The following is a 24,771-nucleotide window of genomic DNA, read 5'->3' as shown; positions in this document are numbered from 1 at the left end:
CTGGAAACATATCTTATGTCTTTCCCTATCTCTCCTATTATTATTTTTTTTTCTTTTCCAGTCTGGTCGCTCTTGTTACGGTGGGGGTCAGAGCCTTAGGTGTTCACTGGGACTGGGCACTTCAGTCGCTAGATTGTGATGTTATATGTGGGGGCAGGGGCAGGAGCGGGGATGGGAGGGAATAATGGCAGCAGTTCCATTCTCCTGGGCTCAGACACTTCCTTGCTTGGGATCCCGGGCCACAAGCTCTGCCCTGGTCCACAATCGCTGCCCTACTGGTTCCCCCAGCCGCAGCTTGCGTACTCAGGGATCACCGCTGCGTTCTTGCGCCCCAGATGGCTGTCGCGCTGATTTTGCGCCAAATTTCCCCTGACCTCCGTGTGCCGCCAACCAGCACCAGCCCCGCGCCTGCCCAGCTCGTCATCCCCTACCAGTCTGGATGTACGGGTCTGCTTCAACTTCTTGGCTGTCCGACTTCCATTCAGACAAATCCTCTGACAGTTTTGCATGAAATTATGACTGTATATTATTGTTGTTCTATTCTTGGTTGTGCGAGGAGGTACGGTGCGTTCACCTATTCCTCCATCTTGCCAGAGGTCTCGGAAATGTTTTTCTTTTAAAGATGATCATAGGTGGTAAGTAGCTTTGTCCCATCTGCAAAGCAGGCTAGAACAAAGTGAAATGTGTTTTCTCATGACCACTAGTTTTAACAGCCACCATGTTTGCTCCTTTGATGTCCACAGTTCTGTTGGATGGCACATCAAATGTGAGTGCGACCTCGTCCATATTGGCAGTTTGGGACAGCTCCAAGTTGTAAGTCTTTTGAAGATTGATAACATGAGAATGAAATTCCAAAACTTGATTCTCATAGGCTGCTGGAAGTTTTTGGACAAGTTTCATTCATGTCCTCATACTCACACCATCCCTCTTCATAAAGTTAAAGCACCATTTAGGTGTCCCTGAGAAAGCATCAATGTTTTATTCTCATGCAGTCCGTTTACCTTTTTCTTTTAAAAGTTATTTTAGAGAAAGGGAGGGAGAAACACCTAAGTGTGTGAGAGATCACACACCCCCAACTGAAAGCCTGGCCTGTGACCCAGGCATGTGCCCTGACTGGGAATAGAACCAGCAACCTTTTGGCCATCACACGCTGGCACTCAATCCACTGAGCCACACCAGCCAGGGCCTTTTTATCTTTTTCTTCTATCATCTTGGTTGAAACAGATCTTCTCCAGAATCCAGGTCTTCATCTCCTGCTCCACCTCTGGCCACTGTGGAGGTTACCCTCACATTGCCTTCTTCCATCTTGGCATCTAAAGAAGCTTTTCTTCCTATTGTCTCCACAATCTGATGACACTCTTTATGGGATGAGGTCCAATGTCTCTCAGCAGCTCTGCTGCCATGCTTTTTAACATATTTAATAAATTTTAGCTTAAAGCTTGCAGTGTATGAAAACAATTTTGAAATTTTCCAAGGGACTTCCTAATAATTTCTCCTGCCTAAAGTGTATGAAGAGAAATGTTGCACTGTTCACCCTATGGTAATAAAGTCAGCATCACCTATCTTATCAAGTGAATAAACAATCGACATCATCTATCTCACTCTGTGGATAACAATACATTGCTCTTCCTTTCATTTAGCTGAATTGTTGGCAAAACTGTATTCATTGCAAGTTGATTGTAAGTTCAACAAAACCGATTATTGTATTCCAGGATATCAGTTTGCATACAGATATTGTCATTGCTTTCTAGAGTTATATTTTAATGCATAAGCATAAACAAAAGAATTAAAAACATTTATATAGACATGAAACTAGTACCACCCATTTACAATGTGCATCCTTATTTTCCCTCAAATATTTGGGCAAAAAAGTATGCATTATACATGGCAAAATATGGTATTTATGTGTTTCCATGTAGGTCTTGTTAGTGTCCCAAAGGGGAGGTTTGCAGGCAGCACCTAAAGGCAGGCTGATTAGAAGCTAGATCCTCAGGTACCAGCTGGGAAAGTATGCAGTCAAACCCCTTTTACAGAGAAACTTGAAAGTGGGTATTTTTGCCTATTCCCTCTGCACTGAACCTGGGTGTATAGCTACATGGGGTGCTTCTGCGCTTGTTTAAAAACTGCATCTCTGTTTGCTATATTTCCTACTGCTTTTATGAATGCAAGCTCAGATTACTATCAGAGCTAGGTGTTTTGGGAGCCTGTCTCTTTGGTAGCAGCCAAAAAATAGGGGCAACTTCATTTTATTGTTGGAGTGAGCTAGAGGGAGAGACTAGGCTCCAAGGAAGATCACAATAATCCCCCTAGATGCATGCTACTTGGAAGCTGGACCTTTAGTCAGTGGCTTTTAAAGTGTGTAGTCAATCCCCTTCCAGGGATGACAGGGAGAGGGATGTTTTTGCCTCTTTCCTATGCACTAAGCCCTGGGGATATAGCCAAGGAGAATGCTCTCTCTCACACACACCGATTAACAACAGCCTCTTTTTATCTGCTACAGGCCTATGGGACTCATGAATGCAAGCCACATTGGCTATCAGAGCCAGGTGATCTGGGGACTTGTCTCTTGGGCAGCACCATGAAAACTGTAGCACAGGCATATGTACAAGCTCTTTCCAAAGAAATGCTGATAACCTGGTTTTATCACTGAAGTGAGCCTAGGGGAGAAGATGGGGGAAGTGCTCTGGGGAGGATTGTAGTCAACACTTAGATGCATGGTAATTAGAAGCCAGAAGCCCTGGCAGCAATTTGGAAAGTAGGCTATCAAACCCTTTCCTGAGAAAGGCTGGGAAATGAGCAATTTTGCCTCTTCCCTATGCACTGAGTCTTGTGGGATAGCCACAGTGAGTGTTTATTGCCTGTTAGGAACTACTTGTTGTTTGCTATAAACCTATGAGACTCAGGAATCCAAGCCCCATATGTTTTCAGAGCTAGGTGTTTGGGAAGTCTGTCCCTCAAGTTGGAGCCTTAAAATTTGGTGCCCATTCCAGATGAAGATGTAGTTGTGCTGGGGGGACACCTTTCTCTCAGACAGACATGCTGGCAGAGGCTATTGTTCTTTTACTGATCCCTCCTCCAACACAGTCACAGAGCCAGAAAATGGGCACCATATATGAGTCTCCATCAACCTGGCTATCACTGTTTGCCCCACCCTGGGATTCTCTGAGGGCCCATCCCACCCAACTTTCAGGCCCACCCAAGCTGTTTCTAGTGGCCTTTCCATACAAATAGCTTATCTTGGCTCATGCTTCAGATTTTCCTAAATTCTCTCAAACAAGCAGCATCTAGTTTCAGCAAGCCCCATACCCTCTTGATAAGTTGCCCCAGGCCCAGCACTAGCAGCAGCTCTTGTTTCACAGTGTGGCCTCACCTGTGTGCTTCCAAGCCCACCACAATTGTAGCAGCCAACTGTAGATTGCTTTGTAGCTTTTGCTGTGTGATCCTGAACAGAACATGGGGTGGCTGACCTTGAACATACCAACAGCAATCAAGGCTCAACTACATTAGGAGGGTACACACAGCCCTTCGGTGGGGGCACCCTGAGTATCCAGCTTGGGTAATAGAGGAGGCTATAGCAATAGACCCTACAGGACATGTACTATATTAGGCCACTCTACCAAGCCTGGAAGATGTAGCAGCTCTACCAAATATATAGAAACAAACACAAGGAGGCTGCCAAAATGAGGAGACAAAGAAACATAGCCCAAATTAAAGAACATAACAAAACTCCAGAAAAAGAACTAAACAAAAATGGAGACAAGCAATCTACTAGATGCAGGGTTTAAAACACAGATTATAAGGATGCTTAATGAACTTAGTGAGGAGCTCAACAGCATAAAAAAGATCCAGTCAGAAACAAAGGCTACACTAAATGAAATAAAGAACAATTTACAGGGAAACAACAGTAGACTGGATAAAGCCAAGAATCAAATCAGCAATTTGGAATATAAGGAAGTAAAAAATATCAGAACAGCAAGAAGGAAAAAAAATTTTTTAAGTGAGGATAGTGTAAGGAGCCTCTGGGATGACTTCAAGTGCACCAACATCTGCATCATGGGGGTGCAGGGAGGAGTAGAGAGAGAGCAAGGAATTGAACACCAATGTGAAAAAATAATGACAGAAAACTTCCTTAGAGGTGAAGGAAATATACATACAAATCCAGAAAGCACACAGTCCCAAATAGGATGAACCCAAAGAGGCCCACACCAAGACACATCATAATTGAAATGCCAAAGGTTGAAGGCAGAGAGAATCTTAAAAACAGCAAGAGAAAAGCAGTTAGTTACCTACAGGGGAGCTCCCATAAAACTGTCAGCTGACTTATCATAAGAAACTTTTCAGGCTAGAAGTAACTGGCAAGAAATATTCAATGTGATGAAAAGCAAGAACCTACACCCAAGGGTGCTTTACCCAGCAAAGCTATTATTTAGAATCAAAGGACAGATAAAGAGCTTCCCAGACAAAAAGAAGGTAAAGGAGTTTATCATCACCAAACCAATATCATATGAAATGTTAAAGCATCTCCTTTAAGAAGAAAATGATTAAAAATATGAGTAATGGAATGGTAATAAATACATATCTATCAACAATTGAATTTAAAGAACAAAATAAATGAACAAGCAAAACAGAAGCAGAATTAAAGACACAGAGAACATTTTGATGGTTGCTAGATGGGAGTGGGGTCAGAGGAATGAACAAAAATGGTAAAGGGAATCAGAAGTACACATTGGTAGTTACAGAATAGTCATGGGGGTATAAAGGACAGGATAGGGAATAGAGTAGCCAAAAAACATATATGCATGACCCATGGACATGGATAACATTGTGGGGATTGCCTAAGGGAGGAGTCTAGGTGGAGGGTGTGTAAGAGGTGAAAATTGGGTAACTGGAATAACATAAACAATAACATATAATTTTTTTAAAAAGTTTGTGCCCTATATGTGCAGTCAAACCCTTCATTCCTCTGGGATTTCCCTCAATTGCAGGGTGCTATGTGAGGGCTGGGGTTTATGGTAAGATTTTGTCTTAGCCTTTTCTACCCAATTCAATGTGGGTATTTTCTCAGTTACCCAATGTGTAGGAGTCACTCAGCTAGTTTCCACTTCTCTCAGAGAGGATTTCTAGGCAGCTGTATATTCAGTGCAGCTGGAAGAAGGGAAATTCTGGAGCCTCCTATATTGCCATCTCAGTCTGGAGTCACCCAAGTCTTATTTAGTATAAATAAATTGGAAAAAAAACAAGATCTCTTTCAGATTCTAAGTGCTATTGACACTCAATAAGTAACTACAGACAGAGTCAATTGCAGCTTTGGAAGCAGAAGTGAGTAGGAAAGAGTGTTCTATTAATTTTTCAGTGAATTTCAGTGATGGAAACACAACTCATCTTTAAACAAAAATTAGCAATTTTCACTTTTTCCATTTACTTTAGATTATGCTTACATAACGAAATCTATTGAACTGCCACAAGAACATAGGGATCAAAACTATGCCAGTCTATCCAGCTTCTAACTCGCCTTTAATAGTATATTAAAAAGATTATTTTTTTAAAAAAGATGTTGGTTGCCTACTCTGATGTAAATGTCCAAATAAACAGGGTAACAATCTGTTAACTTGGCATAGAAACCTGTTATGCAGCTAGCACCCGAACATCTACCTATATGGTGAACAGATAGATCACTAACTTAACTTCCAAATACATCCCCAGCTTTGATTTCTCTCCTGAACCTCAGACCCAATTCAGCTTGTGAGTAGCTTCACATGGAGGATCCACAGGCACCTCCAAGTCAATATATCCAACTGAATTAAACTAAGCCACAATCTTTCCCTTTTATTCCAATTCTTGGAACTAATCCTCTCTCGGTGAAATAATGGCCCCCATTAGACGCATTTGCACAAGCCAGAAAGGAGAGAGTACTTGAGGCTCCTTTCCTTTTTTTATACTATTCTTCCCTCCTATCTAACAATGACAAATCCTATTAATTCTCCTTGGTCTAGTGCATCTTCATCCTCATAAACACTTAGTATCAGCTGCCACCATTTCTCACTTAGACTATTACACCAGTGGGTTTATTGGTCTCCCTGACAATTAAAGGCTATAAGAATGATCTTTAAAAAAAATTATGCCAATGTTCAGAATTCTGTAAGTCAAAATCTATATTACTTAGCATTTAGTACAAAGCCTTTTAAGATATTTTAGCCTCATCTAAGAACTCTTTTCATTGTCTTCAGAACTCTCTTCAGTTTCCCACATATCCCTACTACACATGTCTTTTGCTTTGGCAGAACCAAACATTCTAGTTCCTCAATTCCTTCTTTCTGTGTATCCTATAACTACTTCTTTTAGCTTAATGATATATGCTCTTTTTTTCCTACTGGCTTCTTCAGTGTTTTTCTCTACCTCTGATTTTCTGTAATTTGAAAACATGCTAAGGTGTAGTTTTCTTGGTATTTTTCCTGCTTCATATTCTCTGAGGTTCCTGGATCTGTGGCTTGGTGTCTGACATTAATTTGAGGAAATACTAGGTCATCATTGTTTTTTCCATTCCTTTACTCTTCTCCTGGTATTTGTAGTTATAACATAGTCCTTGGATATTCTATTCTGTTTTTGTTTGTTTCAGTCCTTGTTATCTTTGCTTTTCAGAGTTGGTGGTTTCTATTGATATATCTTCAAGCTCAAAGATTCTTTCCTCAGCTGTGTCTAGTCTACTAATAAGCATCCTTCATTCTGTTACAGCACTTTTTGATCTGTAAAATTTCTCCTCGGTTCTTTCTTAGGATTCCTACATCTCTGCTTATATTGCCCCTCTGTTCTTACATGCTGTCTACTTTACTCATTAGAGTCCTAAGCATATTAATCATAGTTGTTTAAAATTCTCAACTTGATTAATTCCAACATCCTTACCATGTTTAGTTCTGATCCTTGCGCTGTCTTTTCAGATCATATATTTTGCCTTTCAGGGAGTCTTGGCATTTCTTTTTCATAGCCAGACATGTTGTACACATAAAGAAACCATTGTAAATAGGCTTTTAGTAATGTGATATGGTAATAAGACATAGGAGGAGGGGAAGTATGCTATAGTGCTATGAATAGGTCTCAATATTTTAGTGAGCCCATACCTTTTTAGGTCTCAATCTTTTAGCGAGGACTATGAACTTCATAAATTTTTCTCAAGTTTTTTCCTCCTTGCTAAGTGGGATAGGATGGCTAGCATGGGCTGAAGTTGGGTATTTCCCTCCTCCCAGGTCAGTTAGGCTCTGAAAATACCCTACCTGGTTTTACTGTGGTTAACTAGTTGCCCCTGAGGGCAGTTCTTGTTAAAAGAAAAAAAAAAACAAAAACAACACAATCTTCCTATCAAGATTGTAACATAGGTAAACATGGTACTCACATCTTCCTATAACCACATCAAAATTACAACTAAACTACAGAACAACCATCTTTCAGATCCACCTGAAATCTAGCTGAACAGAAGTCCTAGAACTAAGGATATAAAGAAGTAGCCACATTGAGACTGGTAGGAGGGGCAGAGATATGGAAAGGGCTCAACCCACACCCATGTGTGGTGGATAAAATTTGGGAGGACAATCTCAGCTGCAGAGGTCTCCTTTGAGGAGTAAGGGGTCCCGGCCCCACACCAGGCCTTCCAACTCAGAGTTCCAGGACCAGAAAGAGTAGGCCCTATAACATCTGGTAGTGGGAATTGTGGCTGAGTGAGACTAAGGACAGCTGGAGTCCCAGGTGTTCCTCTTAAATGGCCAGTGCATGTATATACTCAGAGTCACTGACTCTGAGCTACAGCATTGGGACAGCAGCTCAAAAGGCACAAGAGACATAGGGAGAAGAACTAAATTGTCTGGCATCAGAGTGAGAACTGAAGGAGCGGCTTACTCCTGGTCAGAACAACTCACAGAGTTGGCAGAGTCCATTGTTACTTTTCTGAACCACCCCCTGCCACACACACACACACACACACACACACACACATACACACACACACACAGAACTTGCAGGCTGGTGGCATATGTAAGACTCCATCAACCCGGCTCACATTGTTATCCCCACCCTGGTGATTCCCTGAGACCCTACCCCACCCAACTTTCAGGCCAATCAAGCTCTCCCAGTGACATTTTTACAAATGGCCTATCTTGGTTCATGCTTCAGACTTTCCTAAAATCTCTCAAACAAGAAGCATATGGCTTCAGCATGCCTTGTACCTCTCACTAAGTGACCCCAGACATAGCACTAGTAGCAGCTGGACTTAGTTTGCAGCTTGGCCCTTCTGAGACATCTCCAAGCCCAGTAAAAGTACCAGCCATCTGCAGATTGCTTTGTAGCTCATGGTGGGTGGCCCCAGGCAGAACACAGGCAGCAGCTGACCTTGGCCTACACCTCCCAGAGTCCCCCAAGCCAGCAAAACCGTGAACAGCTTCAGACCACATTAAAGCACCACCCAACCACATCCACAAGTGAGACACTCAAGGGGTGAACTCAGCAGACACCAAAGCGCTGCTGAAGTAAGTACCGGTCCATGGAGTGGGGCCTGAACAGATGATTCTCTATGATGGTTGTAGCCAGTCCTTACCACAATCAGCCTAGTGGTAAGTGCCTCCCACTGATGTGCCAACAGCAATCAAGGCTCAACTACAACATGAGGGTGTACACAGCTCACACAAGGAATGGGGGAGTTGAACCTGAGGTTCCCAGCTCATGTAAACAGATATGCTGTGCCCCTGGACCTTACAGGACACCTGCTACATAAAGGCACTCTACCAAGCCCGGGCAACTTGCAGCTCTACCTACTGTGTAGAAACAAACACAGGGGGCTGCCAAAATGAGGAGACAAAGAAATATGTCCCAATTGAAAAACAGAACAAAACTCTAGAAAAAAAAAAACTAAACAAAATGGAAGCAAGCAATCTATTAAATGCAGAGCTCAAAACACTGGTTATAAAAATGCCCAGTGAACTTAAAGGAAAAGTAGATGAACTTAGAACTTCAACAAAGAGGAAGCATAAAAATGGAACTAGGAAACATAAAAAATAATCAGCTAGAAATGAAGAATACATTAACTAAAATAAAGACTGCATTGTAAGGAATCAACAGTGGAGTAGATGAAGCAGAAGATCAAATCTGAGATTTGGAAGAGAATGAAACAGACAACACTCAGTTAGAACAACAAAAACAAAAAGGAATCCAAAAAAAAATGAGGATAGCATAAAAAGCCTTTAGGACAACTTCAAGTGACCAACATTTGCATCATGAGGTTGTCAGAAGAAGTAAAAGAGCTAGGAATTAAACACCTATGTGAAAAAATAATGAGAGAACACTTCCCTAATCTGGTGAAGAAAATAGACATCCAACTCCAGGAAGTACAGAGAGTCTCAAACAAGGAGAACCCAAAAAACACCTACACAAAGACACATCATAATTAAAATGCAAAAAGTTAAAGACAAAGAGAGAATCTTAAAAGCAGCAAGAGAAAAGCAGTTAGTTACTTACAAAGGAGCTCCCATAAGACAGAGATTTCTCAACAGAGATTTTGCAGGCCAGAAAGGACTGGTAAGAAATATTCAAAGCCATGAAAAGCAATGACCTATAATCAAGATTACTCTATGCAGCAAGGCTATCATTTAGAATTGAAGGTCAAAAAAAGAGCTTCCCAGACAAGAAGAAACTAAAGGGGTTCATCACCACCAAACAAGTATTATAGAAGATGTTAAAGGGCCTTCTTTAAGAAGAAAAAAGATAAAAATATGAGTAATAAAATGGCAGTAAATACATATCTATCAATGATTGAATCTAAAAACAAAATAAACAAGCAGAAGAGAAACAGAATCTTAGATACAGAAAACATTTTGACAGTTGCCATATGGGAGGGTGTCAGGGTTATGGGTGAAAAAGGTGAAGAGATTAAGAAGTACAAATTGGTGGTTACAGGGATGTAAAATGCAGAATAGGGAATATAGACAATACTGTTATAATTGTATGGTGTCTGATGGGTGTGAGATTTATCAGGATGATCTCTTAGTAAGTTATATGTCTAATCACTGGGTTGTACACCTGAAAGTAATATAATTTTGCATGCCATCTGCAATTGAAAACTTAAAGTCAAAAAGAGAAGAGAACTCATAGAAAACTAAGACTCAAATGGAGCACCAGATAAAGTGAATCTATTTGACCACACAGTTCTGCTCTACGGACCAGCTTTCCAATGGCATACATTTCATCACACATTTATCTACTTCAGCACCCAGCGTTTCTACTCCTGGTACTTACCTAAAATAATCAAAAGCACAGGTCCACCAAAAAACAAACAAATAAACAAACAAACAACTCAGTGCATTCTGGTGTATTTTAAAATGGTTCCCTTTTCCCCCTCACCCAGCCAGAAGCACAAGGGAAGGGGAAAAGGAGCTATTCTGAACCTGGTTTATCTCCTGGAGGTAAAACACAAAAGTGTGGTGTGCCCCCCATGACTGCCCTACTCCCAAGTTTTTAAACATTCAGACTTGTCCTCACTATGTCTCCAGCAATTACAGTTTCAGGTTTTCCTACCCCTGCACAGGTTTCCGCAGCAGTTCCCACTCACGAGTTTCTGTTCCAGTAATCATGACTCCCTGTGTTCCCCTCTCTGTCCAATATCGGGGACAGTGGTTTGCCCTGGGTCCTCACCTCTCATATGAATCTACAAATTATTGCTTTCTCAGATTGTTTAGTTTTTAACTTGTTAGAATGGAGTGGTGACTTTCATGCTTCGTACATGAGGAACCAGAAAACTATTGATATAATATTCCAGAAATTGGTAAACAGACTCATTTTTATGCTATATGAATGCATTATGATTTTATTGATTCAGCTTTATACTCTTTCAGTCATCATTTCTGTCTGAAGAAACCCACAATTTTTTAGCCACTTAAGAGCATTGCCAAGTCTTCACCTACAATATTCCAGTCACAATAAATATAGTAACTTCTTGTCAGGGAAGTCACATGTCCTTTCTTCTTCCCCTGCCCTTCCACTTTTCAGTGTCCCACCAATACAGGTAAAATCTGTCACTTCTCTATACTAGAGATAATAAATACTAAGGTAAGAGAAAAGAACATAAATCTGGACTACCACAAATACCCATCTTCCTTCTTAAACTCTATTCAGCATTCCCATGATTACTCTCAGACCTCATTTCTTCCCATGCCCGAAGATTCCTGGGTGGAAGACAGCGTATAGGAGGAGGGGGCTGGAATCCTCATGCTCACTCACCTCTGAAAGAGCTGTCTGCAGCACACATAGGTCTCGTAGGTTCGATTGGTGAAACTTGTGTTTAGGAAGGAGACACAGTCAGTTTCAGCTCCTCTGGGAACATAGAGGATTCCTGGATAAAGAAGACAGAGATACTAAGGGGAAGATTCATACATGTTCCTGAAGGATCTTAATGATTTGGGTGTAAACTGAGAACATTGTAGACTGGGTGCCTTTTCTATGCATCTGTGAGATGGATGGTTAAATTGATACTCTGAGAGAGATCTTATCAGGATCTAGGTATGTGATTTCTGCCAAGAGACTAAGCTGAATTACCTACCTGCCACACAGGCACTGATAAGGGATACACAGGCTCCTGTGAAGAGGGCACTGACCACAACCTTGGATAAGTCACTCTTCCGGTGGGGTACCATTGATGCTGCAGACAACAAAACAAAATAACTTGATCTCTTTCTCATCAGCCAATGCAGGATTTCTTATGAGACCCAACTAAAGAATGCACAAGAACAAATGCAGATGAACAGCTTTTTTTTTTACCACTAATGACCAGAGGCTGGCCAGCAGTACCCTAAGAAGTGTGTGTATACGTTCTGAGGGTTCACTAACTCAGACGTTCCCCGGGTCAAGGAATGTTTGTCTGACCCTAACCTCAGTGGTTCCAAGAACTCTCCCAAGATATCTGGGTCAAGCAAAGCTCTGGTTTGCTCCAGACAGGCACACATGCCTGGGTGTTCCCTAGTTAAGATCTGGGACCAGAATTAGAGGGACCATTTTGAGCCAGAGGGATAAGGACAGCAACATTCACCTAAGCCTTAGTCACATGCACACATCCCGCTGCCAGACACAATCTCACAATCAGACCATGATAGGGCATCAGAACTAGAACAGTACAGACAGATATTTAACAAAGGGAAAAATTAAACCAAAAGGAAATTGTTTCACCTTTAAATTGTTCTATCAGCTACCAAATAAATCAACTGAATGATTCTACCACAGAATATGAGTAACAATAAATGGACACACTGAGCTGTATTTCTTATACTGTATTTCTAACTTGGATCTTCCAAACTCTTCAAATCTGCTAGTCATTTTCTCTGCCCCTGCCCTCAAAGACAATTCCACGTTCTCATATTTTTTCACCCAATCATCACCCACATTCAGCAATATCTTCAGCAATCAAATATATCTGTGTCTGCTTCAGATAATCACTTCTCCCACACCTGGTGATTTGTAGCTTTTAGTCCAACACTTGACACCACTGGCTCTTACTATGTATCTGTCTTATGTATCTGATGATTTTATTTGTCTTTTGGTTCCTTGTCCATTTCTGTGAAAACAACTGGTGAGCACCCTAATTTCAGAAAGTACCTTTGCTACTGAATAAAAAAAATATCTTTACTTATATGTGCACTATGACCATTTAATGGCAAAGTAAAAGTAATATCATTATCTTCCTCAAAATGAAAATAAAAATAAAATAGGTCTTGTGGGCCTCCAATTGAAAGGAAAAAGAGTAACAGAAATCGAGATGGTAAACCCAGTCTGGGCTCCATGCACACCCAGGTAGCATGGTTGCCTTAACTCCAAATTAACTGTGCCTGAGAAGGCTCATTTCACATCAGCTTCTCTATCTGGTCTGAACTTGTACTGGAGCACCAGGACTGCCTGGTACAGAAGCCAGGATCCGGCTGGTTTATAGCGTAGTTGAAAAAATGAATGAACTCACTCAAGCCTCCCAGTGTGATTCCTATGGAACTAAGATTGGCAAATCCACACAGTGAAAATGTTGTAATGATTTCAGCTCTCACCTAGGCCAAACAAAAATAAATAAGTAAACAAACACAGTTCCATATATGCAGTCATATAATCATGATAGAAATTCCAAAGAACATGAAACCTCCAATCTTGTCCACACTACCCTAAGGGACATGGAAAAGATGCTCAGAAAATAATCGTTTTCTGAGTTATCACAGGGATAAGGATATGGAAACCACTATGGGCCTCTTTGCCCAACACTCTTCTTGTTGAAGCCCTTCAATAAGAAGAAGGCCTAAGAATGAGGATGATTGAGAGGGAAGAAAGAGAGGAAGAGAGAAAAGGAGATCAATTAATAGCAATTTAAACTTATAAATGAAGAAGAGGACTTTAGGCCATCAAAAATAGTGTCCACTCTGGACTGTCTCAACTGTAAAGCCCCAACAAGTCCCTTACAGATAAAAGTTGGGTCAGAGTGCAGGAGAGGAGTAGCACACAGACCTCAGGGCAGCAGGGGTGCTAGAGCTAAGCATAGCATTATGCAGGCTTTGTGGTTAGGCTGGGACACTGGAAAGGGATTCATGGGTGGGAAGGAAACTGGTGTGACACTTTCTGTCTGCCCACAGACAATTTATGCTTTTCTGGATTGTCACCTACAGAAATCCACTGTTTCTTGCCTCCGATCCACTCTTCCATTCCGGAGAGACGTTTGTTCTTGTATTGAGATAGTTGCTGGTAGGCTACAAACTCATTTGTGAAGAACTTGATCCCCACCATCTCAGCCACCATTGGACAATCTGCCCACTCTACACCCATCATGAAAACCATGGGCCTTAGGATGTAGGAGCAAATCACCTAGGTAAAAAGAAAGAGATACCCCAGGAAAAGAAAGAACAAATAACACAAGTCAAGACAAAAGGACTTTCTCTGGAGACTTAACTCAATCTCTCCCACCCTTCTATCCATGCTCTCTTTTAGCTCATTGTGGGTCAGGAGGGCATGTACATTTCAAGGACTACTTAAACACACTTTAGAGGGACAGCCCAACAAATGTAATTATTTACCTGGAAAGTGAGCCCTTGTATGTCTACCAATTCCCCTAGCCAAGAGAGGGCTGCATTGATGAAGGCCAACACTGCCAAAAAGGCAATCAGGTTGGCTGCTACATTAGCAGCAAGGCTTATGGCATCTGTGGCTCCACTGCTGGCGGCCTCTAGGATATTCTTCTCTTTGCTGTGGTTGTTGGGCATAGGAGAAGGATATGATGTCTGGATTAGTCTCAGCCCCTCACAGAAGAGAAATCCCACTTTCCCTCTGTGTGGGAGTGCAGGAGGAGGGTGCCAGACCAGCTTGAGAGGTGATGGGGTTCCTTAGTGACCCTTTTTGTAAAAAGTATGCTGAGCACTATCAGATGTAATTGCCATGAAATTGCACTGACACCAAGGACAGAGGATACTGGTATGCAGAAGACAGAGGCAGGTGGAGGGTGAAACAAACAAACAAAATCAGCACGATTAGCTAGAAGCAGAGGTAGACAAGAGGGGATATGGTGTCAGATTAATCCTTCTCTGGGAGACTTGAAACCTCTGTCACCACAGCACGACCCTTGAGTCTGCACCTGACCTCATCATCTCCCCAATTATATGGACTTACCCACGGGATAATTTTATACCCTCCTTATTCTTAAACTTGGATTCTTCCACTTCTGGATATACCAACTTTGACAAGGCAAGAGCAGAAGGGGCAGCCATCACAGATGCAGAAATCAAGGATGACGCTTCAATCTGTAAGGGTAGACTTAGGAATCGGCATCTGCAGAACCCAGATGTGGGCTCACCCAGGAGTCATCAGACTATGCCTACCCCAAAGGATATGAAGGCTCCCAACACAGTGCCTGAGATGGTGGCAAACCCGCCAGTCATCACTGCATGGACTTCGGAAAGTGTCATGTCTGCAAGATACGGGCGGATGAGCAGAGGTGCCTCTGTCTATGAAGAAGGAGAAGCAAGTCAGATTAGAGAGTGTGTGACTCCCTGCCCCAAAGTGCCCACTCCCACCCTAGGGACACATCCCTCTAGTGTAAGTGCCCTTGCAGCACTGAGTGCTGCTTTTAGGTCCTCCCAGCGTCTGCCTCAGTCTCTCTGGCACCTTATCATACCCTGGCTGACACTGTTCTCATCTGCTTTCATACCTGTTTGTCTCATTTGTTTAGATTTCAAAATGCTATGGAAGAAAAATGGTATCTATTTTTTGGTATGTTTTCCATGTCTAAAATCATACACAATAATTTTTCACTTAACTTTGATAGGTTCTGCAACTTCAAGCAAAACAATGTATAATGAAACCAGTTTTACCGTAAACTAATTGATATAAACAAGAGTTAAGTTCCTCTGACATCTCATCAACTTTATAAGAAAACAAAGTTGAATGAAACACTTTTGTAAAATTCTTTTATTGTTGTTCATTTACAGTTGTCTGCATTTTCCCCCCACCCCAGCCAAACCCACCTTCTTCCCCTGATTCCACCCTTCCCCCTTGGTTTTGTCCATGTGTTCTTTACAGTAGTTCCTGAAAACCCTTCCTCTGATTGTCCCCTCCTCCCTCCCCTCTGGTTATTGTTAGATTGTTCTTAATTTCAATGTCTCTGATTATATTTTGTTTGCTCTTTTCTTTTGTTGATTATGTTCCAGTTACTGGTGAGATCATAAATGGAGTACCATGCAGCAGAGAGAAAGAAGGAGCTCCTACCCTTTGCAACAGCATAGATGGAACTGGAGAGCATTATGCTAAGTGAAATAAGCCAGATGTGGAGGGACAAATAAAATAATTTTTGTTCAGACATTCTTCAAGGACCTGATGTACTTAATGAATGACCATATGAAGTATAGTGCACTCCCTGAGCACAAATTAGTTGCTTAAAAAGTATTCTTTAAATTAAATGCAAAATAGTTTATTAAAGCCCAGGGTTGATGAAAGAATCAAAAAATAAGGTTTGTGAAAACTTGATGAAATTATGAAGATCCAACTCTGTAAACTGTATTTAGCATCAACCTAAGATAATGTCATTTAATGAGTGACAATCATGTGCCTAGTCTTGTACTAGGGATATTAATATAAATAAGGCAGAATTTTACTCTTAGGAGCTTATAGTCCAACACTAAAAACTACGCTGATTATGGATAATTTCAGTAAAATGTGGAATGCTATGGTGGGAATGTGCAGAAGCACTCAGAAAACATTTCAGAAACAGTTAATCCAACTAAGACCTTGAGAGAGAAGGACCTCAATACTAACCCCTTTTCAATTTGAAAAGCCATTGTCCCTAACATTGAACTAATCAGTCAACAGCACATACAGAGCACCTATTCCATATAAATGTATCAAACAGTGTATTATGGAGAAGAGCCTTGGTGTTAGCACTGACCAAGGCAAGCTATTAGCTCCTTAGAGACCCTGGAAAACAAGGATCGCAGGAGAAACAAGAACATAGAACAAATACCCTTCATAGAGACTGAAGGAAGATTAAATTTGGACCAGGAAGTTTCCCTAAATTCCTATATTAAGTCATTGGATTGGCTCTGGCCAGGTAGCTCAGTTGATTAGAGCATCATCCCAATATGCCAAGAACGTGGGTTCAATCTCCAGTCGGGACACATACAAGTATCAACCAGTGAGTGCATACATAAACTGAACAACAAAGCTCAATCTCTCTCTCTCGCTCACTTTCTCAAATCAATTTTTAAAATTTTTTTTAAAAGTTGCATTGGTCATTAAGGATGTCCAAACTAAGTAGGCCAAGCTAAGTATTCTTACACATGAAGGGTAAAAGCAATGAACTGAGTTTCCTTTGAACATTTAAGTTTTATTTCATTACTGATTATCTTCCCATACAGTTCATTTATTTGACTTTTAAGAAGGAAAACACTTTTCTCAACCTGTTTTCCTCCACACTATTTGTTCCTCGGGAAAAAAGAGCAGCCCTGGCTTGTGTGGTTAGTGGATTGAGCACCAGCCTGCAAACCAAAGGGCTGCTACTTCAATTCCCAGTGAGGGCACATGTCTGGGTTGTGAACCAGGTCCCCCATAGGAGGCGCACAAGAGGCAACCACACGTTGATGTTCCTCTCCCTCTCTTTCTCCCACCCCTCCCCTCTTTCTAAAAATAAATAAATAAAATATTTTAAAAAATAAAGAAAAGAGCAGAAGGCCTCAGTGTACTTATCATACCCACAAAGATGTTTCCTGCCACAGCCAATGTCTCTGTGGCAGTGGTGCCCATGGTGATTTGCAAAAACCAGGCGATCTAAAGGGATACAAAGCATAAACCATTAACATTAGCAGGAATCTTGGAGAGTACCCAGCAAATCCCCCACACCCATTTTACTGGTAAGGAAACTAAGACCTAGAGCAGTGGAGTGTCAAGCCCAAAGCCACAGAGCAAGTTACAAACAGAGCCTGGACCAGAACTCAGGACTCTTGGCTTCCAGAACATGTAGATTAAAAGTCAGTATGAAATGACAGTCCAGCCCATTTTCTCTTCCTGCTCTGCCCCTCAGTCAGCCTAGAGCCTGGGCCTGACCATCTGAAATAGGGCATGCTTGAAAGTTTGCCTTTTTACATTGGCTCTAACATCTAGATCCTACATAGGAGCATTTTTCCAAATGAAGTGTCATTTTCATGCTTCTCGACAGATCAGAAGATGAAGGCCCACCTCCTGAGGGGTGTAGGAGAATGACTCACCTTCTGAACTACCCACTGCACAAGGCCCAGGTAGTAGAGAATGGACATCACACATCCAAAGAAAATGATGATCGGTAAGGTCTGTAAAGACAATGACAGGCAACTAATGAGATATTACAGTGGTCCCTCTTATTGACAGTTCCACTTTCCATGCTATCAGTTATGGTCAGCCATGGTTAGAAAATACGTAATGGAAAATTCCCAAAGTAAAGAATTCCTAGGTTTTAAATTGTGTGCCATTATGAATAGTGTAATGGAATCTCATGCTGTCCTGTTCTGTCCTGCTTGGGATACAAATAATCCCTTTGTCTAGTCTACACAATACCCGCCAGCCCGTTAGGCACTTAGCAGCCATCTAGGTTGTCAGGGAGATCATTGCAGTATCTCAGCACATGTGTTCTGGTCACCCTTATTTACTTAATGGCCCCAAAGCACAAGAGTTGTAATGCAGGCAATTTGAATATGCCAAAGACAACCTGTAAAGTGCTTTCTTTAAGAAAAAAAGTGAACATTCTCAACTTAATAGGGAAAAAATGCATGCTAAGGTTGCTAAGATCTATGGTAAGAATGAATCTTCTGTCTGTGAAATTGCCTAATTTCTAAATTAAACTTTATCAAAGGTATGTAAGTATGTATATTGGAAAAAACATCATATATAGGGTCTGGTACTACCTGCGGTTTCAGGCATCCCCCCACTGGGGGTCTCAGAATGCATCCCTCGCCGGTGAAGGCAGACCGCTGTGTGAATGTGTATGCCATAAACAGACTGCCTATCAGACTCCAAATTAGGCTCTCAGCCTCCCAAGAGCAGCTCATACAGTGTAGATACTCAATGGATACTTCGACACAAGCTACTTTAGGAATAAATTTTAAATGTATCACATATCTATTATCCCATTAGTACCAAGACACAAGAGATGTTTTCCTGAGCCCTTCTCCCCCACTCCTATTTTATTCCAGTTTCAGTATGGAAATGATCAAAGGGCGAGAGACTGGTGCTGTTCCTTCCACTGGTGGGATCAAATCCCCTTCTTCGGCTCAAACTGGTGTAGAGACTGGCTGATCTCTTGGACATACATTTGCATCTTCTGCTTTACCCCACAGTGACACTCATTCCTGCCTACAAAACAGATATGACCTGAAAAGCAAAGACATCCTTGACCAGCACATCCCCAAAGACAAAACTGGAGCCAGCCACAGTGTAGTTCAGGAAGATCTGTAAGGAGAGAGAGAGTGAACAAGAGTGAAGCCAGGGAGGATATGAAGGAATATGTGATCAGCCTCATGCATAATTAGGTCCTACTGTTATTTCTGAAGCTAGCCTCCCTTTGACAACCTGGGGGCAAGCCATGTCCCTAAGAGTTGCTCACTGAATGACAGAGGACTGCACAGTTCAGTTCTCATTATTCATATGATGAGTGGTACCCCAGGGTACTCTTTCCTTTCCCACCAGATCTGCCACCATCATCATCAAGACAGCCCAATCTCTGCAGGCTTCCCCCAAATCTCCTTTCTCTAGGGATCTAAAAAGTAGAGCCCTCTCATTCGACTTCTCATACCTGAATCTGGTTTCCCAGCCATTGAAATGCAATAAATCCAGGATCAGTTCTGATGACCAAGATCCCTAAGACAAACTGAAGACCCAGGCCCCAAAGCACTGCCCTCCAGGACACCTGGGACCAACAAGAACATTATTTCAATGTGAGTTCTAAATCCTACTTGTCCATTACCTGGTTGGAGTTTTAAACATGGGTACGTGTACTGAGGATGAAACTAACCCAGGATGTTATCAGGAAACATGGGGTAAGATGGAGTGGGGAACAGGAGGAAACAAGGCAGTAATAAGTAAAGACCCACATATGTCCATTTGATTTATAAAACTGTCTACAGATTAGATGACACATGCGCATACATACAGATATACAAATAAAAACATCAAATCCAATACTTCAATATTACTATGCACAATGCAATCTGATCCCCTGTTGTGTTCTATTTTCTTTCTATCCTTTTTTTTTCCTTTGTCTTTTTACACTGGCCTAGATACACAAATTTCATATCAAGGCTCACTATGGATTATAACTTATTATATGAAAATAAGTGGTCTAGGGCCTTCGAGAACTTTAAAACTTCTCTTAGGAGTAAAAACATCAAAAAAGCAAATTCCAGAGATTGTAAATAACTTAGTTTTACCTTTGTAATCAATATTTGACACATGTACTTTGTAACTGGTAATATGCAGCCCTTGGCCCACCCTGCGTCCCCCAAACTCACTGCACTGTGGTGTTTGGAGAAAGCAAAGAGGATGAGGATGATCAGGAAGATTCCTGCCAAAGAGATCAGCTGCTCCGGCCTTTGGGCTGTGTCTAGGGCAAGCCACAGGATAAGGCCAACCAGGCAGACTCCAGCGAACACCCTGAAGAGAGAATGACAATATCATGTCATCAACTCAATAAGAATAACAAATAATTAATCTTACCTCTAAAAAACAGACGTTAACCCAAGGGTAAGTGAAATAACTCAATAGGTTAGACATAGAGACCTGTCTTGAAAAACATTCATCTGGTGGTTTCCTATCTAGCAGCTCTCTCTTCAATTCTCTTACTCACAGAATGAAGTTTAAAGAGTCCAAAGTGAGGATGCAAATCACTTGGCCTACCTTCCTCAAGCTTCCACATCAGTAAGATGTAAAATAAAGACTCATTCTTTAAGCTGGTACTAATGAATAACCAAAATATTTTTAAAAGGAGGAAAAGTACGCATGGTCCCCAGGAATCCTCACCCAATTTCCAACCACTCCAAGGGCAAGAGTAAAGGCTAAGCCACAAATCAACCCCTATGGTCTTATGGTCCCTTGATGTACCAAATATGCTTGATAAATACAGAGACTGGATTCCTCATGTCTGAGTGTGAAGTCGTTTTAAAAAATTAGAAAAGAGAGTGCACGTGAAAAGAAAGCAAAACAAGAAGAACACATTGTCCACTGAGATGCCTCAGAAAGAACAACAAGGACAAACAGCACTGTAAATCAGGGTTGAATTTTGGAGCTATTCTTACTGTGAGCTCTTCTCATTTAAGGTGAATAAAATCTGGCTTCCAGAATCTGTCCTGCTAATAAACAGTGTCATTTTAGCTTTGTCTCCTCAGTGTCAAATAAATCAATGATCCAAAATTGAGGTTGTGGTCTCATGTGTTTCTCCAAATAATTGCTGTTGCGAACATTCTGAACACCTATTTCTTTGCACCCGTTGGAGAACAGGCAGAAAAGAGGAATTCTATAGAGTCAGAAAGTTAATCTGTTGCTCCAGGCCTGTGATCAAAGGACATGTGCATGCTATACAGCTAGTTAGATGAGCTGTGGCCACTGTAAGACCCAGTTTAGTATTCACTAAACAGGACGTTTGCTGGTTATACTCTAAGGAATTGTCAAAGACACCAATGGGTGCAGAAAGTCTGGGGGACTAGAAGTAAAACAACCATCAAATCAATCTGATAGCTTAATGCAGCTGTAAGCCTCTTCATTTTGATTACTTCATTGCAGAAGAGTATGGTTTTCCTTATTTCTGTCACAGACCCTGACAATAAACAGACTGAAACTCTTTTCTGAAACTTAACCCATCTTGCCCCCTAGCAATGTTGATACCCGAGGCTATGAGAAAATGAAGTCCAGTACTCAGAGGCCTGTTGCTATTTGCTCTCTGAGCATTGATTTTGAAAAGCATAGGTGAAGGTCTGCAAGACAGCTCAGGAATTGTCACAGGAGAAAAAGGGAAGCAGACTCAGTTCGGGACAAGTTTAGGGGGCCAGGGGTATTGAGATTCTTGTCTTAACTCACCATTTTATCCAACGCTTCAGACAGGAGTTTTCAAATGGCTTCAAACATTTTGTTAATATTTTAGCAAAGAACGGTTTCAGAAAGCGGTGAACCAGGACCAAGAGCACCAGACAAGTGAGGACAAATAAGGCCAGTGCCCTCTGGAAATCCAAGATGCAGGCTGCCAGGAAGTAGGCTGCATAAGCTAAAAAGAGAAGGTGCAGAGTAAGGATGAGCAAGTCAGAGCTCACCAGAGGCAAATGAAGCTCTAGTCATGAATGTCTGGGGCTTAAAGCAATAATAACCCTCCAGCTACATTGCCGCCCAGCCCCAGACTGAGCTGCAGTTCTCAAGGCCAGACTAGGTGGCTGTTTCCTTCTTGAGGATACCCAAGGAGTGTCCAACTTAGTTGGAATGTTACATGTTTTCACTTGTCTTTAATGAACCCCCTTGAATTTACTCTGATAAATTTTTTCCCTTGAAGTAGATTTGATCAGGATCCACCATTAGATACCCCAAAAGTCATCTTTCCTAAAACTTTATAATCCCAGTCATTTTCATCTTTCCTCTTGAGCAAAATCACATAAACAAGGCTACTACTAGGATGCATAACAAGTTGTTTCAGGATGTCTTTCATTATAATGTGGATGAGATGCCATAGGAACTTAACTCTTGTTTATATCAATTAGCCTCTGGTAAAATTGGGTCATTATACCTCATTCCACTTAAAGTGACAGAACCCATTGATAATGTTAAGTGAGGACTTAATGTACAGCCATATAGTCTCCACCCCATGACTCCCTGACTGAGCCCCAAATAAAATTTTTGCTCTCATCATACCAGCTGCCTCTAATATTGATGTCTAAGACCTATATATCATGACAGTATATTTTAAATAGAGGTTTGTTATATTAAAAAAATATTTTATATCATCGGTATTACTAGCAAACCAGCAAATAAGTTATGTATACTACAGGATTCTCTTGTAAAGACTGTAAAAACCATGCCCTGCTTTGAATCAAGACACCAAAATAGAGACAAGCTCAGATTCTCTGAAATATTTAAGTCTATCAAACAACTTTGAAAGATAAATTCTGCTAAGATTTTACTTATCCTGGAAATGCAACTTAATAAATGTAGTTCAACTACAAAGCCAGTGTTAAGATTTATACATCAAATAGTCCTTTGGACCAGTTTGTGGATAAAGTTGCATCCCACCTAGAAATGTCTTGACACGAGGTCAGTTTTCTAAAACAATTACGTCTCTCACTTCCAGGAATTCTCAGCACCTCACCTACACACAACAGGTACAGCAGAATCTTCTTGAGCAAGCTGGCGTGTGTTTTGCAGAAACGTCTCACCCTGGTGAAAGGTTGTAGGCTCCTCCTGAAGAGAACCCAAAAATTAAAATATAAAACTTACTCCCTCCCATTTATATCAATTCCAGAACTTAGATTACCTGGCCTGAGGAAGAATTTTCTCCTAATCAATATGGAAAATTATCCAGCCAGGAGGACATTGAGTAGTGTTCCAGCAATTCCAGAAAGTCCAAATGGAACTGTGCCTATGGGCAGTAGGTCAGAATAAGCCTACCCAACCTAGACAGGCATTATTCTCAGTAATCTCCTGCCACAGAGGCAGACACTGGTCACATCAGGGAGAGATCCTGGGACCTACTCCTTTCCTGTTTCCTAGGGACAAGGCATTGCTCAGCTTCCAGATACAGAAAAAGGGCTTTTTCTTCTGAGAGGCAGCTTTGACCATACCTTCCCAAACACCACACAAACCCATAACTCTGAACAGCCAATCAGATATGCATTGACAGACCAGGAGGAAAACATCAAGAATCCCTGGGTGGGCAGGGCCTGAGAGCAAATGCCCAACAGGTAAGACTATTCAAGTTTGACTTAATGAGCATTTATGTAGTGTTCTTTATGTGTGAGTACTTTCTGAGAACTTTACCAGTAGTAATTCATTGACTCCTCCTAAGAATTCTTAAGGTTGTTCATTATTATCATTCCCATTTGATAGATGTGAAAACTGGAAAAAAGAGGTTAAGTAACTTTCCCAAGGAAATGGAAGCTATAAGGAGTAAAGACAATAAACTCAGGCAGTCCCACTTCAGAATCTGAGCTCTTCACTGTCATCCCAGCTTCAAAAATATATAAAGAACTCATACAACTCAATAAGAAAAAACAAACCATCCTACTAAGTAATGGGCAGAGGCACCAAATAGACCTTTTTCCAAAGAAGATATCCAAATGGCCAACAGGTACATGAAAAGATGCTCACTATCAGTAATCATCAGAGAAATGCAAAGCCAAACCACAATGAGCTATCACCTCACACCTGTTAGAGTAGCTATCGCCAAGAAGACATGAGATACAACTAGTGTTGGCAAAGATGTGGAGAAAAGGGAAACCCTTGTACTCTCTCAGTGAGAATGTAATTTGGTTCAACCACCATGGAAAACAATATGGAGGTTCTTCAGAAAATTCAAAATAGATCCCATATGATCCAACAATTTTACTTCTGGGTATATACCCACAGGACCCACAAGAAATGAAAACAAAATATTGGTGAGATGTATGCACTCCCATGCTTATTTCAACATTATTCACGAGAGCCAAGAGAGGGAACCAATCAAGTGCCCATCAGTGGATGAATGGATAAGATATGATAAGATAAGATATATATGTATACATGGCTAAATTCAGATAGTTACACAAAGAAAGAGAAGCTAAAAACAGTTTGCATTGCAGGATCAGATTAAGGATTTTCTGAGGAACCAAGAACAGGAGTTAGGATAAAAACAGGTCTGAGTATATGTACTGAAAATGGTTGGCCTTTAGTTATCCACTAAATTTTGTCAATTTTACTGTAAAAGTGTCTCTGGGATTTAACTTCTCTAATTTATTCCCACATGCCCATGTTGATATATCTCAATTTGTATACAGAAATGAATTTCTGGGGAAAAAATAGAATTTTCATCTTTAGGGTTATTTTTTTGTTAATTCTTTAAAATGAATTTTAAAAAACACACAAAAATAAACTTTTGGGGGGAGCTGCTCTGGATCATATTAGCTTGAGAAACTACTATTCAATAGCCTTGTCTAAGCTTCTCAGTGTATGACTTCTGCAGGTTTTTATAAATATCCAGACTGTTCCCACACTATGCAGTGTGGCTTTCATCTGACCCATCTTACC

General features: G+C 41.2%; 1 protein-coding gene and 1 long non-coding RNA gene across 2 annotated transcripts in view; one reads left to right on the top strand and one right to left on the bottom strand.

Moving 5' to 3' along the window:
* Positions 1 to 24,771, bottom strand: part of SLC28A2 (solute carrier family 28 member 2) — a 35,781-nt gene that overhangs the window by 8,647 nt on the left and 2,363 nt on the right. The window contains exons 4-17 of the mRNA XM_036032930.1: positions 22,859 to 22,950; positions 21,586 to 21,769; positions 20,025 to 20,166; positions 19,310 to 19,423; positions 18,889 to 18,966; positions 17,751 to 17,831; positions 17,233 to 17,313; positions 14,874 to 14,999; positions 14,665 to 14,795; positions 14,076 to 14,244; positions 13,669 to 13,866; positions 12,983 to 13,064; positions 11,576 to 11,674; positions 11,257 to 11,368 (exon numbers count right to left, since the gene is read on the bottom strand). Coding sequence (XP_035888823.1) covers positions 11,257 to 11,368; positions 11,576 to 11,674; positions 12,983 to 13,064; positions 13,669 to 13,866; positions 14,076 to 14,244; positions 14,665 to 14,795; positions 14,874 to 14,999; positions 17,233 to 17,313; positions 17,751 to 17,831; positions 18,889 to 18,966; positions 19,310 to 19,423; positions 20,025 to 20,166; positions 21,586 to 21,769; positions 22,859 to 22,950 — 1,689 coding nt within the window. The remainder of the gene's footprint in view (positions 1 to 11,256; positions 11,369 to 11,575; positions 11,675 to 12,982; positions 13,065 to 13,668; positions 13,867 to 14,075; positions 14,245 to 14,664; positions 14,796 to 14,873; positions 15,000 to 17,232; positions 17,314 to 17,750; positions 17,832 to 18,888; positions 18,967 to 19,309; positions 19,424 to 20,024; positions 20,167 to 21,585; positions 21,770 to 22,858; positions 22,951 to 24,771) is intronic.
* LOC118502075 lies at positions 881 to 24,695 on the top strand. The gene is made up of 4 exons (XR_004904751.1): positions 881 to 991; positions 5,018 to 5,022; positions 7,308 to 7,312; positions 24,683 to 24,695. It is a non-coding gene; the product is annotated as an uncharacterized LOC118502075 (long non-coding RNA).

The sequence above is a fragment of the Phyllostomus discolor genome, chromosome 1, assembly GCF_004126475.2.
Source record: "Phyllostomus discolor isolate MPI-MPIP mPhyDis1 chromosome 1, mPhyDis1.pri.v3, whole genome shotgun sequence".
NCBI lineage: Eukaryota > Metazoa > Chordata > Mammalia > Chiroptera > Phyllostomidae > Phyllostomus > Phyllostomus discolor.
The sequence above is the reverse complement of the archived record's forward strand: the minus strand, read 5'-3'. Positions and strand labels throughout refer to the sequence as shown.